We start from the raw sequence: 17,583 nt of genomic DNA on the forward strand, positions 1-17,583 counted from the left end.
TTAATCCTCACTCCCAACTCAAGAACCGTTCGACTCTGCCCGGCTGGTCCCGGCACTGGTTCAGTGGAGCCAAGGATAGTTTAGCGAGTGTGAAAAGGCCATGTAGCACATGGTAGATGTCAGGGGACAATTTCTGTGGTTCAGTTTGCTCCTTCTACCTTTACATCTGTACTGGGTATCGAATGCAGGGCATCAGGCTTTCATGGCGCCTTTACCAGGTGAACCATCTCACGGCTCCATGAAGCTTGTTTCTAAGGATCTGTCAGGTTGCAAAGAGTTATTAATGACAGCCATAAAAGATCCTTAAAGCAAGTATCTGTTAACAACTTAACACGAGAAACGAGAAAGGTGTTCTCGCCACTACCCTCTTTCGATGTTAAAATATCCAAGTTGTCCTTGTGATCCTCATTGTGTGGCTTCTAATTTGACGTCGGGATCTTTGTACTGGAATGTCCTTAAACCAAACAGCTAGTGTCTAGGAGCCCCTCTTAGGTTTTGGCGTACAGGCCTGTGCAATGCAACAGAAACGTAAACACAAAATATAGGAAAGAGAAACAATTTATTACTTAAGGATATTTGTGTCTCATGGTGGTGGGGCGGGGTGATGGTGGATGGGAGCAGAACAAGAGGATCTGGAAGGCCACACCTTTTTAAGGTCTCGTGCATGCTCCTGGGCCTTCAGCTGGACTGGCTGGTTTAAAGAAGACTTACGTGAAGTAGAAACCATTTAGTGGTTTTTTGGTGCTAACCTTGGGTTAGGTGCAAACCTTAGGTTTGATTGTAGTTGGCAGCTGAAAGCTGTGTTGGGTTTTCGATCTGTGAGATGAGGAAGCAACCAAAAGAGGATGGGGACCTTAACTAGGCAAAATCGGCAGTGTAAAACTGGGTCTCAAAGAAATGATGTCAAACTTAGAAACAAGTGCTGAGGCAACACATTTCTTCCTGTTGCCTTCCTGCTAAGTATGGCTATGGGCAGCCTGGGCTCTGTTTGTCACAGGAAGAAGCAGCTTCCCTCTGACGTTTGCAGGAGGCAGGCAAGCAAACAGCTAGATTTGGATCAGCCTTGAGAGTCTCTGCCCAGGATCTCTGCTTCTGACTTCCTTCCCTGGCTCAAAGGAACCATGAGCTGCGGGACTCTGTCGGAACTCTGGCAAGTCTGATGTCAAACTGAGCTGAGCGCCAGGCTGCTGGTTAGATACGTATGCAGTTTCCAGCATGGCCGTGAGCAGGGCTAAGCACAGCAGCAGGAATTAGCACACAGAGCAATTTTGATTTTAGTGGCTGACGTCGCCTATGAACTCTTGTTGAAGGGATTACTGGACCTGATGGGAACGCTGAAACCATGTATAATGAGATACTTCCGAGGTGCTGCTGAACTTGTGGCTGTCACGTCAGTAGAGGCCTCAAAGTGTTTCTGGTGAAAGCATGATACTGGGGAAGCCTGAAGCTTGAGAACACGTAGCCAGGTGTTGGGAAATGTGACACTATCAGCTCTCTACAGCTACCCACCAAGTTAAATATTTTTGGATGTGAAAAATGATGATGATCAGGTTCCTAAGGCTGTGTGCAGAATCTGGGAGTTTTTATTATTAATAACTTTCTGCCAGTTTGTGTGTGTGTGTGTGTGTGTGTGTGTGTCTGTCTGTCTGTGCACACATGCATGCACCAGCCAGAGGTCAATTTTAGATGCTGTTCCTCAGAGTATCTCACTGTCCTGTACTCACTGGTTAGGCTAGACTGGCTAGGAGGCAGTCTCTAAGGATCTGCCTGTCTCACCCCAGTGATGGAACACAAGGGCATCCCACTATGCTAGGCTGTTTTGTGGATCAAACTCAGGCTTGCTGACTGAGTCCTCTCCTGAGTCTTCTTCCTATTCTTTGTAAATGAAATCATATGCTGTATTGTATGTACATTTCCTATAGACCGTGTGTGTGTGTGTGTGTGTGTGTGTGTGTGTGTGTGTGTGGTCTTGTGTGCACATGCACTCACGTATTAATGGAGAATTCTGGGCTAGAGAGAAGGCTTAGTGGTTGAGAGTACTGGGCTCTCTTCCAGAGGCCCGAGGTTTGATTTCTAGCACCCACATGGAGGCTCACAAAGGTATGTAACTCCAGTTCGAGGGGATCTGACACACTCTTCTGATCTCCATAGGCACCAGGAATGAATGTGGAACACAGACATGCAACCAAACAAAATATCAAAATACATAAATAATAATCTAAAAAATTTAAAATTGGGCACTAAAACAAAACAAAAACAAACCAAAAAACCCACCCCCATACCCAGTGATAAAGACATTTTCTTTTTACTTTTACTAGAAATTAAAAAAAAAAAAAGAAAATGAAGGAAGCAGCAACAAGCCCTTTGATGAATGAGTATGCAAGCTTGTGTGCAGGTTTATTTTTTGTTAGCCCCAAGTGCCCCAGAGAAGAGTCAGTCAGGAAATTAAGTTCACACGAGCACGTTGTCAATCAGTTTATTAGGAGCTCATCCTTAGCTACCCTGAGCTTTCGGAGAGGCAACACTGTGGAAGTGGGTGTGCTTACACATTACTCAGAATGCCTTCAAAGCAGAAACTCTGTGGCAATAGTTACATGTTCATTGACCAGGAGTAGTTAGTTATAGTGACAAGGTACAAAAACTAATAAGCATGCAGCCCCTGAAGTCTCTGCTTACAGTTCTGTATGATACATGGCTGTGTTATACAAATACAGTTATTTACAAAACCACTCTAACTGTGCAAACTTGTTGCTTTTTAAAAATGTATGGATGGTCCCACTTCTGCCCATCCCAGTGTAGGCTCTCCAAGCATGCATAAAAATTAACTTTGGTGTGGGAATACTACTCTATGTGCCATCACACACAGTATTTTGATGTCTGTTTATATCTGTATATTTACAAAAGTTCTGCAGTGTACAGAAGTGTATATTTTAAAATGCACAATGCAATAGTGTGGGTTACCAGGTTTAAGAAAACATAAAAAGGGTTAGATACTGCAAAGAAAATAGCTACCGAATACTAGTATGTTTTGTCTTTTAAAAAAAAGAAGAAGAAAATAAAAAGAAAGCAAAGAAAAGGAAAAGCAGCTTTCTTGGACTAGCAAATTATCAAGAGCTTTGCTGAATTTCTTTCTACGGGCTGTAGAAGCTCATTGGCTGAGTCTAGCATACGATTTTCAAATGTACAATGCTGTAGTATCAAAATGTTTTGGCAAAAAGATCTTGAAAGGAACCATGAAGTTTTGACAAAAATAGAAATCTGTAATAAAGCTAAATAACACTAAAATAAAAGAAAATATTATAATATATGCTTTACAATTTATATAGTCACGCTAGTGTATCTCTCTGTTTACCTCTAGTCTCCGTAATGAAAAATATTTTTATACAAAACATACTAAAATTCCAGAATCATACATGTTTTCCATGCACGGTCCAGTCGGCTTGTGTCACGCATCTCTTCACTCTCACGCTATGCTCTCTTTTTATAGCACGTGCTTTCTTCATTTAATAGGCATTGAATCTAAACAGTAAACACTATGTAATTACACCAGCAACAGCGTAGAAAAAAAACAAGCTTTACTGCAATCTATAAACTCAGTATTTTGCACATACTTTGCATGAAGCCTTGAACAGTACAGCAATATGGTACATTCTCTTGTGAAAACAGTTGTTCCAGACTGCTAAAAATTAAAAACAAGAATGTAATTCCGCCTTGCACCTAATAGGATCTGGCCTTTAACAATTTTCCTTTGCTGTGGATGGGGTGGCTTTGCTTGAACTTCCGTTCTGTGCTTTGTAGCTGGTGAGGCTAGGAGTATGGATGGTCCTGATGCCCCTGGCACCTTGATTCAGGGAGGTAGGAGAGGCAGGGGAAGGAGGGGATGAAGAAGAAGAGGAAGTAGGAGCAGCTCGGCCATTTTGAGTCTGCGGTGCGAATGAAAGGTGATGGCCTTTACCTGCGTGAGGGGGGCTCTGAAACTTTAAGGAGCCATTAGAGACAGAAGGGATGAGGGAGGCAGAGTGAGAGGACCGTCCTGCTTGGGGGCTGAGAGGGGTAGAAGCAACCGATGGTTTAGTAGCAGGCACATTGGGGAGGTTAGAGCTGTCACCACTAGCAGAGGGTAGAGAACTGCTTTTCCCAGAGCTGGGAGAAAGGGCTGGAATCTTAGAAGCAGGTAAGGAGGGGGAAGTAGGCTTACAGTCCCCACCAGCTTTCTTAGCACTTCCATTAGCCTGCAAACAAAGATGGCGGGAGACACTCTGTCAGAAAGCTGGCAACACGATTAAACCACAGGGCCTGGCAACACAGCCCTTCTGAGACTCATTCAGTAAACGAAAAACAACATACAGTCTGAGGCCTGAGCGAAGTTTTGTGCTTATCTGGACCGGCTGAAACCACCCCATGCATGTAGCAAAGGAGTTACAGAAATGACGGAGAGGAAGCCCACGCAGCTCTCATTCCACAGCCATCCCCAGTGCCAGCCGGCCATGCATGGGGATTGTTATTGGAGTGGAGAATGTTAATTTGCTTTTAATACGGGAGAGTTAGTGTGATTTAACACAGTGCAGTCAACACAGACGTTAGTAGTAATGACTTAAGAGCAGTTCAGCGACAGGTTGGTTTGTCTCTGTTTTTCAAGAGGTTTGATGAAACACTACATTCACCAAGGAAACCGCCACTGGCCTGGCACCATGTGTTAACAGTTAAAAATCTGAACTCACAAAGTAAAAGATGTTTTATTGTCAGCATGCAAAAGTATGGTGAAAAGTTTAACACAGGTTTCTTTTAGACTTTCTTCATGCCCCAAGATCCAGGATGTCTATGTAAACAGTATCTCACAAAGAAAACACAGTATTTGGTATAAACTAAGTCGGCAACTGCCTTCTTAATTATAACAGTGTCCATCCAAAATGGGGTTTAGGGTAAAACTACCTGCCGGTATTGGCGAGGATCCTGCAGCTTGGATTGCTTGCCAGGCTTATCCAGGCTTCCGGGTCTGTTCTTAGAACTCATGGGGACTGGCATCCGGCTTGTCTGCGGGGCGGTGCTGGAGCCCTGTGGGAAGAACCAGCGACAGAGGAGACAAAAAGAAGAAGGTGAGTGGATTGCTCCAGAGACTGCCCCACTGTGCGCAGAGAAGGGCTAGTGAGAAGCTAGGGCCCTACATGCAGGACAGACCCAGGAGACACCGACTGGGTTAATGAGAAGAATCAAACAGAATCAACAGCTCACTACAGATCAACTGGATTTTAATGTGAGTACCAACAGCACACGGCTGGCCCAGCTTCCTGATACTGACCCAACACCAATCAGCAACAAAGGCACAAACAGAATTGATTAGCTGTTAGACACCTAGTTGCCATTGTTTTCGGAAGGCGACGGAGAAGGGAGGAGAGATGGGCACGTTGACAAATAGACAAAAAACCGCGAGCCACCTGAAGGGAAGCGATTAAATCACAAGACGCCTTTTGCTACTGTGATTATGACAGAATTAAGAAGCAGCTGGCTCTTTCCATTTTCTACAGACCAAGATACCTTACGTGAAGCTGAAGATATGGACGTGGGGGGCTCTGGGGCAGGGGGTACGTCATCCAGAACTAGCAAGGACCCAGGAGAGACCTCTTGAACTATGCGGGGCAAACCTGCACCACAATCTCTGCTGGAAGAACATGGGATATCAACTAGGGCCCTGGGGCTCATTTCACTGATTGTATTTTCAAGTTGCTTTATGGTCTGTTCCAGGCTGTCCAGTGTTCTGTAAGTATTTTTCCTAATTTCATCAGTCCTTGAAGGTGGAGCTGTGCCCTCAAGGCTGAGCTGCTCTTGCCTCCTAGCCACGGTTTTGAAGGCATCTTCAGGCTGGGACCTGGTGATTTCAAACCGCTTGGCCTCTTTGTGCTGTTTCAAAGTACCATCTTCTTCTTCTTCCTCATAGACCACCACCTGCAGGGTTTTCTTTCCTGTTTTGGTTCCTGTGCGGATTGCCTGAGTAAGAGCAGCAAGCTGCTTTTTGGGGAATTTGAACTTAAACTTTTTCTTGGGGCTTTCAAACTGGTCATCAGCCATGTCACACTTGTTTCCCAGGTTTGGAGAATCTGCTGAGCTAAGCTTTCTCTGCTCAGCTTTATGAACTTCCTGTCTTCCTCCTGGAGTCTGTGACTCTGCTGACAGCGAGTGGAGCTGTGACGGTGCCTTTTGTCCCATCCTACCACTTCCCGAGTCAATCTGCTTAATGGAAATTTGGGAAGAGGTCTGGACTCCAGTCTCTCCATTTTCATCCTCTTCTTCCTCCTCTATCTTTTCCTCTGTCATCATTCTCTCCAATTCCTCATCACATTCCTCAAAGATGGTTGAAAGTCTCTTATATGCAGATCGGATGTCCATGGGCTCATCAAAAATGATGATAACTGGCTTCTTGTCTAGACACACGACTGGCTCTTCACTGTCAACCCCTTCTTGCTGAGTGGCTGTCTGTTTTCTTGCATCAATATTGACTGTCTGTACCTCTTGTCCCTTTTGGCTCACTATGTCATGGACCTCCCCGCTGGACAGAACCTGTACAGCAGTTTTGGTAATCATAAAGGCGATGTTATCAGGAGCTGTGTGTTCCTCACTGGGAGGACTCGGAGTTGATTCTCCATCCTCATTAGTGTTCATGTTAGCGTGCCTACCCACCTTGGATCTCAGGACAACTTGGCCGTAATCTGTCATGAGGACATCTTGATCTTGTGTTTTGACATCATGAATACTTGATTCTGCTGACTGAGTTGGGGGAAGAATGTGACTATTATCTGTATTTTCTTGTCCTTGTTGGCCTATCTCTTTTGTCTTTCCATAATTCAACTTCTGTTTCTCAGTGTCAGGAATAGCACACTGAAGTTCAGAAACCTTAGGCCCTTTATTGATTTCACCTTCTAATGAGTTCATGCCAGTAAAATTAAAATTGACCTTAGGCACATTTTTCTGGGAATAATTCCTACTGTCTCGGAATAAATTCTTATCAGGTGTGGGATTTTCCTCCGAGAAGATGTCAGCTCTACATTCTGCTGTTCTCGCTGGGCCAGACATACTATTCACCATTGCTCTTTCGCACTTGGGAGGGCCACTAGGTCTCAGAGCCCCTGTAGCAACCTGAGAGGCAAAGTGGAGAAAGGAGACCACACACATTAATCCGAAAAGGCTCTACACAAGGATGTAACTAAACTGCACGGCACCAGCTGGAGCTCATACATGGCAAACTCACCTTTTGAGGTTCCACTTGTGGGCCATTTTCACATTCAACATCAGATTTTCGTACATCTTCATGGAAAAATTCCAAATTCTGGTAGAATAGTGTACGACATGTTACCACAAAACTACATGCCCCCCACACTGGACTATAACTATCACTTAATTATATCTCCAAACATGCGGGCGGCCCAAGCACCTGTGTTACACACCAACCCGGACTCTAAAGCTCTGTTTACCTGGAACTGCTTTGCTCTCCAACATCCATAACTGCCCTGTGTTTGCACAAGAAAGTCTCCATTAGCAGAATATTGCAAGTGTTTCCAATTTTGTGGGGGAGAAGGTAAGAGAATAAATGGAGCCACTAACAACTCTCTTTTCAACACCTGACTGTCTGTGATCTTAGCAGAATCTACAACCATAACTACAGAAAGCACACTGCGGGTGGGGGAGGGGAGCAGAGATCTGGATTCTGATACACACCTGCCTCTTAACTGTGTGACTTTATTTCACGTCTAAGTACCTCAGATTTTGGGTTTGTTTTGCCAATAACTTGGGGAACGGGGAGATTTTTAAAATGTCCCTTCCAAGTCCTTTATGGAAAACGGACCATAAGGAGTTCTGTTTGGGTTGGCTGTCATACTCTGAGATAAAAAGTGTTTTTGTCTGTGGTCTAGTGACAGATTGAAAATGTCTTTGCAGGTTATCAACATGTCCAAATAACCTTCCAAGGTGATAACAGCCTTAATGATTACATCTAAATTGGCAGTGGGCATACTCGACAGTTTGCAGCCACGCTGTCCATGACAACAGGGACACGTCCTGACAAACGTGTCATTGGGTGACGCTGTTGAGTAGACATCTTTGAGTGGACTTACACCCATCAGATGTCTACGTTGCCATTGTGTGTGGCCTCAGGATGCTCTTGAAAGCTTCAACAAATGAGCACATGAAGCTGCTGCCGTGGAGCACAGCCTACTGTGTTACAACGGGCTTTTGGTTTTCATATAACTCTAAGACACTGATGAAGGCATAGAAAATTACACAAACCTGTGACGGCTTTTATTATCCGTATCCCATCAGGTATGATATGCAACTGTGCTGCTTTCATACATCAACAGCAAAGCAGACCTGTTTAGATTGCTTCAGAGTACCTCAGCACACCTGTGATCAGTTAGGATCTCATTGGGTCAGCACTGTAGACATGGTCCACTGCTTACCAAAATACTATGTTACACTGTGTGTGACTATAATCAAAAAACAAAGTGTGCTGCTGAAGCCAATATGGCAGCTGGGATGCCATAGGCTGTGTTTATTCTCTGCAATTTATGATACAGCTTTCGTTCTCTATATTTTAAGATGCAAAGATGTTTATGGGGTTCTCACTAAGGTTTAGGATTGAGGGACCCAACAGCAGTGAGGATTCAGGTAATCGGAGAATTTCATCTGATGGCCTGGCTGTATGAGTAGCTTCAGGCCCTGTGTATCCTTAACACTTGATATCTTCTTCTCTCATGCCCTTCTAGCTGCAGAACACCAAGAGGACACGCTGTCTGTCACAAGATGAAATATAATCCCAATGACGGCTGTTTGATTAAAGCAATGACACCATAAAGCAAAATAACCCAGGCTGTGCCAAACTTAGCCCTGCTGCCCTGGTTTAGAGCAGAATAGTCACACATGTTCAAGTGACAACCCATATACAACCAAATCAGTGTTAACCACACAGAACACATGAATCACAAAGTCCGAGGCGCGTGCGCCATCACTCTCCACCCGCTAACTTGTCTGTTCCCCAAATCAGTGACTGCTGCTGCAACCGAACGTAAGTGCTTCTGTGGGATTTGAAATTCAGATTGTAAAGCAACTAACGTAGCACATAAAAGGTTTTAAGAAGAGTGTTAAATGAGGATCTAGCCCAAGGTTTCCACTCCACACATGGAGTTAAGATGTTTCACTAGGACCCAAGAAATTTTATTCCCTGAATCTAAGAAAGGAATGGACACATCTTAACTCAAGTTGCCTGCGAGGCCCATCTGCAGGGGGCGAGGAGTGGGACCTGGTGGTCGGGGCCATACCATTACCCGCTGTTCAATATTTCTAGTCTCACTCTGTAGTATGCATATTCAAAGCAATTTAGTGGCAAGACTACTCCAGCAGAAAGTAAGTGAGTTGAAGACTGGTTTAGATTCCACATGGACAATTGATTTTTCATCACTGGCTAGAGAAAAAGAATCAGTGCATCAAAGCAAGCGCATAAACTTCAGGGAAAAGCAGTCACAATTGCCTTGGAGGTTAACAGTGATTTCTTAGTCTTGGATGAGCATAGTTCTGCATGAAAGGCAACCAAGCCTCTTTAATATTTGCTGAAGAGGCCCATGACTTGGATTTCATAGACAGTCAGGGATGCATGCTGATGTGTATGGATAATAAACAGAAGTTAAAGACACAGCAATGAAAACACTGTGTAGAGGTGAAGTACCAGGCTGGAGCTTCATGCCGGCAGGAGGGAAAGCAACGGAGAAAACATTTCAGCTATGGGAGGGAAGATGAACAGGCCACGAAGAGGTTAATAATGACAAAAACTGGGGGTCAGTCTGACAGTTGTGGGGTTATTAGGAAGTGACTCACCTACTGATCCAGAGCGAGTACCCACCCTACAAACAAACCTAGCGGTGGGCACGCAACAATGGCCCACTGGCATTCCCACATTTTGCTGCCAATCACTGCTATCAATGGTGTGAATTTCCAACTGTGAGAGAAGAGCCACAGGTAACATCAGAGCCCTTAGGAAAAATCTACAGTGAGACAGTGATTGTCACAGAGAGCCAGTGGGAGGCACGACATTTCCAGGTAGTGTTCTAGAATGGTCACATTGGTCATACCAGGCCCTGCTTTTGGGGCTTCCCACAAGGTGTGAATATAAAGCCATAAGAAAACTCCACACTGGATAAACAACATATTTCTGCAGTTACTCTATATGTTTTCTGTGTGAGACAGCTTTGCCTATCACTGTCTAGTAACCTCCTGGTGTATGAAGACACCCTCTGCCTGATGACAGCTCCATCTGTCTACTGGGAACAGACCATGTCACACGAGGATGTGAGCTGTGGGCCAGAGCTGAGCAGGTCCCTTGAAGGCTGTGTTAGACTCTGGGAAGGCTCTGTGCTCTGATGCGTCTACCTCACTAAGTTTGCTTATGTAAAAGCAAAGGGATCAAGGTGGAGTAGATGTTAGGCAACCTTGGAGCTATTTTGTGTTAATGTCATTTCTCTTTATTTAAAACAAATTAGTGTCCCTCAGTTCTGAAATGTAAGTTTCTAGTGGGAAATATTAGGATTTGAGTTGGTTAATTTTGTCCTTAATTAAGGTAGCTCTGAATTCCCAAATCCCAAATGCTCTTGACTATAGCTCTGACATTGGCATCAACAGCTTTTTCCTCGGCATGGATGCTTTATTTTACAGCCTAGACTCCTTTTTGAAGTCACAAGTAAATTATTTTAGCATTAAAACCTATACTTACTATCTTGGAAAATATACTTGAAACTGGCAATAATTTGCAAGGATCCTATTTTGCATACTTCAGTGTGTATACAGATATGGTTTGTGGTTCTAGACTTTATGAGATATGTTGAAAATAAGAAAAGCTTGTATTTACTTCGTTATTGTTTCTGTTTGTTTGTTTTTTAATGATTTGGTCTAGAAACTCTTGAAGGCATACGCTCTTTATTTTGGGAAGCTACCATCTTGCTTCTGCACGTGCTACTGTGTGACTGTGTGCCGCTCACAGGGTGCAGTGCTCACTTTGGAAACCCGAGACAGCTACTTCTAATCTCACTCTAAACCTGCATTTCTGTTAGTTTAAAGACAAAAGGGAAGAGAGTAAAACAAAAAGGCTAAGCGCAAGAGGTCAGGTGCAAGAGTACCGAGTTAGTAGCAGAGCAGGGGCAGGCTTTCTGACTGTGTGGTAAATGCATAGCTACCACGTTACCTTCTTCTCCTTGAGTGGGACTGTGGCGCCTGGCCTAGTGTCTTTAAGGTGGCTGTCAGCTCGGGACTGCTCAGCATGACTGTATGGATTTACATCCATAGGGGAATACTTCTGGAATGCCTAAAGAATTAAAATACTGAGGTTAACAGGGATTCAGCTGTATGGAGCAGAAAAGAGTCAGGAATCCAGAGACATGGGTTCCCCAGCCCTGGACCTGCATGCAGGCTCCTGCTAGGAGGCAGCATCCTGAAATTCTGTATCCTGTAGGGTCTCAGGCTGACCCTGGGCTGAGCTCTAAGCAAAAACTTTCTTATAAAGATGAAATGGACAGAGCCCTTAAAAAGTATTAAAGACCCTTGGGCTGGACATGTGGCTCTGTGACAGGCACAAGCTGAGCAGGCATATAACTCTAGGCTCAATCTTTTGACTTTTTCATGTTGGAAAATATATAAAAAAATTAAGATGAAAAGACATCTCTATGTTATTCATTTCTTATCATCTTTATTGAAATTATATATAGAAAGGAAACTCACAAGACATTTTAAACTTAAAAAGAAATAATGCACACCTGTTCATTCTCTGAAATAGTCACAGATATCACCCTGCTTTATTGCCCATTCACAAGAAATTAATGCTCCTTAGCACCACACAGTTCTGAATGGCCAAGGAGCTGGCCAAAGACATAACTGTGGGGCCAGCAGCGGGCTCATGTGAACAGGGTCAGGGAGACTAGTTCTTAGATGAAGAGAAATAGTCCAGCTTCTGTCTACCAGCGGGCAGTGTTGGGGATATCAGAAGACTCTCCTGACACTGTGCTCATGGAGGACAGGTGATAACTCCAGTGCTTTTGGGCACAACCCATCCTCAAGGCTAAGCACCAGCAGCCAACACAATCAATCCCCTGTGCTTCCAAGCTGCCCTCAAGAGTACTGGTACATAAGAACCTCTGGGCTTATTTGTGTGGGCATTTCCCTACACAAATGCTCCAGTAATTCAATGTGCAGTTAGTATTAAAAAGCACTTCTTGAAATGAATAATATTAAATAATTGCCTAATATTCTCTTTATGTCAAATGGTGACATCTGGAAGCAACTTGGTGGGCAGGAAGAATTTTGTGACTTTGCCAAGTGGACATCGCAGCATCTGTCTTAGCATCTGAACATAGCTGACAACAGGGACCCTCCTCTGCCTCAATGCCTGTCTCTCTGTTTTGGTCATCTTTGCCATCCATGCTATGGATGCCTTCAAAAGTCAAGCCTGGCTTCTCTGAGACATGTTTGGCTTACTTACAGGCCTGGCCACTGAGAGCAACTGCCAGGTCCTTTAGCTGTTGTTAAATGTTAGATACCCCAGCCTGGATTTTCTTCTGATGCTTGGTCACTTGAACAAGAGACACCGTTTCATGAAAACTACCCTAAGAGGGGATTGCAGAGCTTCCTTGTTTTGCCTAAAGTCTGGCTCCAGAGCATACATAAGCAAACTAGCTGGATCTACAAAGTGCTCTTTCCTAGAACAGTAGTGTCAACAGAGCTAGAAAATCTTAGTCACTGTTATAAAAGGCTACTAACCACAAAGCAAGAAGCCAGATAGCAGACACTCCACTCCCAGGAAAGGGATCATCACAGAAAACATTGGGGACATAAGATTCTGCATGTGAGAGAGGCCATGTCAAATGGTAGCTAGAAGTGTCTATGACAAATACATAGTTTCTATTAGAGTGCTAAGATTTCAGAAGTCTAGTGGTTACTAACTATAAATCTGTTTTCTATCAATAAATTCTGGCCAGTTTAAGAACCTGTGAAGTCTGTGTAGTGGAGGGCTTGATCCGGGACAATCTGGGAGCTTGGGTAAGTATTCAAATGGTTTACTACCCAATGGAACACACTCAGCAGTCCCATTTTCCTCAATTTTGGCAACTATTACCATGGATACAATGAAAACCGGAGTAGACTCAGTATAAAAAAATTGACATGGTTTAAAGTTTTCTCCATTTCACATAAAGAATTAGATTTCCTGGGCTGTACCAAACCACACCAGCAGTCATTAAAAGACAGCATGTTTTGGAGTCCTAGAAAGTTTGTACTCTGTCTTAGAAGCAAAGATGTCCCTCAAAAAAATCCAGAGTTTGGTCTAGGAATTATATATGTATGTTCTCAGGTCACGATTGTAGGGCAGAGTCACATTCGTGAGAGCAGTGTGGGGTGAGGCTGGGTATATGCCCTGTGGTCCATACTCAGTCCCTGCAGAGCTGGGTCATTAAATTAAAAACAAAAACAAAAATAAAAACAAACTAATAAAATATTTTCTAATAGGCCAAGGAAAATGGAGGCCTTAACTGATTTATCTGTGTAAACTTTACAAAATTGTTTCAAAAATGGTCACTATTCATACACCTTTCAGGTACTCAGAGAGCTGGCTGGCTCTCATCTTGGAAAAACTGGAGATTAGGATTAGAAGAATGCTAGCTCCAGTGCCCTTCACCACCAGTGGGATCCGTATCCTGAGAGGACCAGATGATAAGGAAAGGAGCCACTGGTTAGGAGTGATCTCAGCTACATACCTGAAGTTCGGCCATGATTTTGTCTCCTTCTTCTTCTTCCTCCTCATCCTTGGAGGAAGAGGCAGGGACTGGTGGTGGAGATGGGGTCCAGGATGAGGCAGGCTCTTCTGGGGGACATTTTGTGGCTCTAGTCTGTGGGGTTGGTCCAGGGTCTTCACTGCTCACCTACAGTGGGTTCAACCCATAGATATTGGCATCAGACCCCATGGCTTTTCAATGCCTCGTTGGTTCTGGCTCTTCTAGCCAAAAAAGCTGTTTTATTTCTTTGTAGTTTGGGCTTGTTTGCATAGGTTGTCACACTGGTGAATGGTCTGAAGAACTATATAATTATAAATCCCCCACACTTACAGAAGGCCCTCTGTAGCCTACATTTCCACTTGGAAATTGTAGTGTTTCATTTCACACAATGGTTAAGACCTTCCAAGTTACGTGTAAGCTAAGCTAACTTCACACCTTTTAGACAAGTGCCCACAGCTGTGTCTGCTATCTGTTACCCAGGTAAGATTATCTTTCTTTCTACTCCCATTTCAGTCTAATGATGCCCCAGTAGGGGAAGTAGCTGGTGATCTTCATTTCATAGTGTCATATTGAAAGTGACATAAGGCTACATTTAAAGAAATGTACATTAAGGGTGCATGGGTGCATGGTGCCCAGGCTAGTCCAGTTATGCTGGGCAACAGTCTCCATCTCAGGCACTTTCTGGGGATCTAGGTGAGTTGAATCATTACTTTTTAATTTTCTTTTCTTAATGTTTAGACAGAACTGTCTTCACCTAGAAACCAGGTTGCTAGGACTCAACCCATCAAACCTTAGACATGCTCTCCTTTCTGCCAGTGTAGACCACATCGCCAGACCTCGTGGTGGTAAGTCCTGACCCAGGAAGGTAGCTTCTCCGAGGAGGTGGAGGTGGAGGAGGGGGTGACTTTCCCCCTAGCTTGTCCAATTCCTGCTCTGAATTTGGAGAATCTTCTGGAAAAAGAGGATGTCATTTGAAAGACCATCATTTCAAGATACATCTGGTATATACAAATGCAATACAGCTTGACTTACGGACTCTCCGTTCTTGCCATAGACCACTGATTAAGGAGGCAGACTGAAGACAAACTGAACTTAACTCCCAGAAAGCTCCCGCATATGCCACCTACCTTCTTGCTGACTTAGTTTTCTCATATCTTTCATACTACATACAACATAGTACAACAACAGACTTTCCATTTTAGTTCTGGGGATCAAATGACTTATATACAACCATTGGCTTATTGTGATTGCAATGCAAACTATTAGATTTATTATTGAATGAATTTCTTGATACATACAAAAACTGAGGGGCACTGGAAAACTGAAAAAATTGGGGGAGTATAGGTAAGCCCCAAACCAAGGTTTCTGAAGCCTCCAGTTCCAACCTGAAAGAGTATTAAGAGTATGAATTTCTGTAGCTATCGGGACAGACTCTAGTTAAAAAGGGAAGGGGTAGAGAGAATGCAGAGACAAAGAACAAAGACAGAAGAAGTGGAACTCTGGGGAGAAGGACCACTGTGGGGGGCTAGGAAAGATGTCTTGGTGGCAATAAGAGAGAATTATAAATTAGACTTAACTGCAAAGTTAAGGGATATGGGTCTCTCCTGGCTCCACCTCATGTGTAGGAACCTACCAGCCTGGCTTCTGCCCTTCTTCTTCCATAGACCCACAGGCTCGCCAAACACAAAGCCACACCCACGGTCCAGAGTTTTCTCTTGCTTCTCTCTAGGGACTTGGCCTGGATTTCCAGGGTATATTCCAGGGTGTATTGCTTTTCTGGGAAACTAAGACTTGTTTTGAGGGGATTCTTCAGTTTCTACTTCATGTTGTAATGAAGACCTGGGTAAGTCACTGGGGTGAAAAGCAAGTGTGTCTTCCAAAAAGGGTGTGGCTTCAAGGCTGTCCAAAAGGCAGGTGGTCCCTACCCAATGGGAGGGCTGCCTTGGCTTTGAGCATCCATCTAGGGATAGATGGACTGCCAAGGATGACAGCAGAGGCCTGTCCTCTAGCTGACCAGCCTAGGACAGGCCTGTCTTCTTGTTACTCTGAGAGGGCAGATCTCTTCCTTGACCAAGCTTCAGTAAGGCCCTCTTTAGTCTCCTCCTTGACTGGACCCTGACCTAGTCACTGAGCCTAGTTTTAGCAATCTTGCTGTCAGCTTAGCAAGGATCTCTCTACCCCTGAAACTTCTCTCTCATTTATTGTAATACTCGTGAATGAATCTTTCCTTGCTATTTTAAAGAAATACCTACTGAATGCTTTTTATTTAACAGTGACAAAAAATTTCTATCAAGTATTTCGCATCTACCCATCTTTCCCATTATCTATGTAGTTTAACAATATACCCATGAAGGTGTTTTATGACTGTGTATGTAGACTTTTGCATTACTAGTAAAAATGCATAAAAACAATGGCATTTGCCACACACACACACACACACACACACACACACACACACACACACACTGCTAAAAACTAGCATTAACAGCTACAGGTGACTACTCCGCATTCTGGGAGGCCTGTGTATCAATAAACTGTTTCTAAGAATGCATTTTTTAAAAAGAAAAAAAAAAGCAATGTACTGAATAAAAAAAAAAAAAAAAACCAAAAAACAAACAACAACAAAATGTTCATGCTGCTGACTGAGTAATTTATGCAGGAAGTTTTTTTGTTTTTTTTTGTTTTTTTTTGTTTTTTTTTTTGGTAAGTTTTTAATTTGAAGGTTAAAAAGTGAAAATGAGGCATCTTTACAAAATGTGTGTTATATTTGCGTTACATAAATGAGGAACAATTATGAAAATTTTATGAAATACCAACACACTATGAAAAGATTAATAAGAGAAAGGGCAGTTATACAAGGTTAGAAATGTAATGAGGTGGGTCAGAAATTCTCTTCAGGGACAGGGGAAAGCCAGCTTGTGGAGAATAATGACCCCTCCAGTGTCTTGACCTCTTCAGGAAGTTTATTTTATTAAGAGATTGTTCTGTGAATGTGTGTGTGAGAGAGAAACACACACACACAGAGACAGAGACAGAGAAAGGGACAGGGAGAGGGAAACAGAGACAGAGAGTGGGAGGGAGAGAAGAGAGAGACATGGCCTGCACATACAGGCTACATACATGCAGGAGTTACTTTCTCCTTTCACTACATCAGTTCTGGGATGAACTCTGGTTGTTAGGCTTGGTGGCATGTGGCTTTGTCTGCTGATTCTTCAGAAAGTGAGATAGGGCTCTGCTGTCCCATAGGAGCTTGTGTGACACACGCTGACCTGCACATCTCTGTGAGGCCCGCTGCGGGCTGGCCCTCACCTGACAGCTCCAGCTTGTCCACTGTAGCCTCTCCCTTCGGCACTGCGCCAGAGGCTGGCGGCATCTCCAGGTTTGGAATTGACTTCATGATGTTGGCCTGAGCCTCTTCCAGCAGCTTCTCAAATTCTTTCCCGTTATAGTGCTCCAGATTTTGCCTTTTTTCTTCCCATTTCCTTTCTGCTTTCTGAAGGAAAAGAACAATTTCAGAAAGTTTAAAAACAGAGAGAAAATTTAGGTTAGAGCTTTCATTCCCAAGTGCTGAAGGGTGTACACAAAGTATTGATGGGACAATGCCCCTGTCCACCTGAGGCTGCCTGTCATCTCATTTCTGCTCAACTGCCCAGACCCATGAAGCTGCTGCTTCACCCAGGTGACACTGATCCACAGAAAAGCTATCTAAGATTCCGGAACCTACCCCTTGATGGCCACTCAGCACTTTTCACATACCCTGCTGATGCTAAATTAAAATGGCTATGGA

At 43.7% G+C, this 17,583-nt stretch overlaps 1 protein-coding gene across 16 annotated transcripts in view; it reads right to left on the minus strand.

Moving 5' to 3' along the window:
* Positions 1-2,445: 2,445 nt before the first annotated feature.
* Kiaa1217 (KIAA1217 ortholog) overlaps positions 2,446-17,583 on the minus strand; it is a 456,742-nt gene continuing 441,604 nt past the window's right edge. For 9 of the 16 annotated variants that reach the window (XM_055593725.1, XM_055593719.1, XM_055593717.1 and 6 more), the window contains 8 exons: positions 17,106-17,289; positions 14,587-14,747; positions 13,779-13,943; positions 11,219-11,338; positions 7,244-7,321; positions 5,536-7,131; positions 4,933-5,055; positions 2,446-4,232 (listed from right to left, as the gene is read on the minus strand). In XM_055593725.1, coding sequence (XP_055449700.1) covers positions 3,735-4,232; positions 4,933-5,055; positions 5,536-7,131; positions 7,244-7,321; positions 11,219-11,338; positions 13,779-13,943; positions 14,587-14,747; positions 17,106-17,289 — 2,925 coding nt within the window. In that variant the 3' untranslated portion in view covers positions 2,446-3,734. Of the gene's footprint in view, positions 4,233-4,717; positions 5,056-5,535; positions 7,132-7,243; positions 7,322-11,218; positions 11,339-13,778; positions 13,944-14,586; positions 14,748-17,105; positions 17,290-17,583 lie in introns of those variants that run through there. The other 7 variants (XM_055593721.1, XM_055593718.1, XM_055593732.1 and 4 more) reach the window with 5 other exon arrangements.

The sequence above is a fragment of the Psammomys obesus genome, unplaced genomic scaffold, assembly GCF_907164565.1.
Source record: "Psammomys obesus unplaced genomic scaffold, mPsaObe1.curated_primary_1811, whole genome shotgun sequence".
Classification (NCBI taxonomy): domain Eukaryota; kingdom Metazoa; phylum Chordata; class Mammalia; order Rodentia; family Muridae; genus Psammomys; species Psammomys obesus.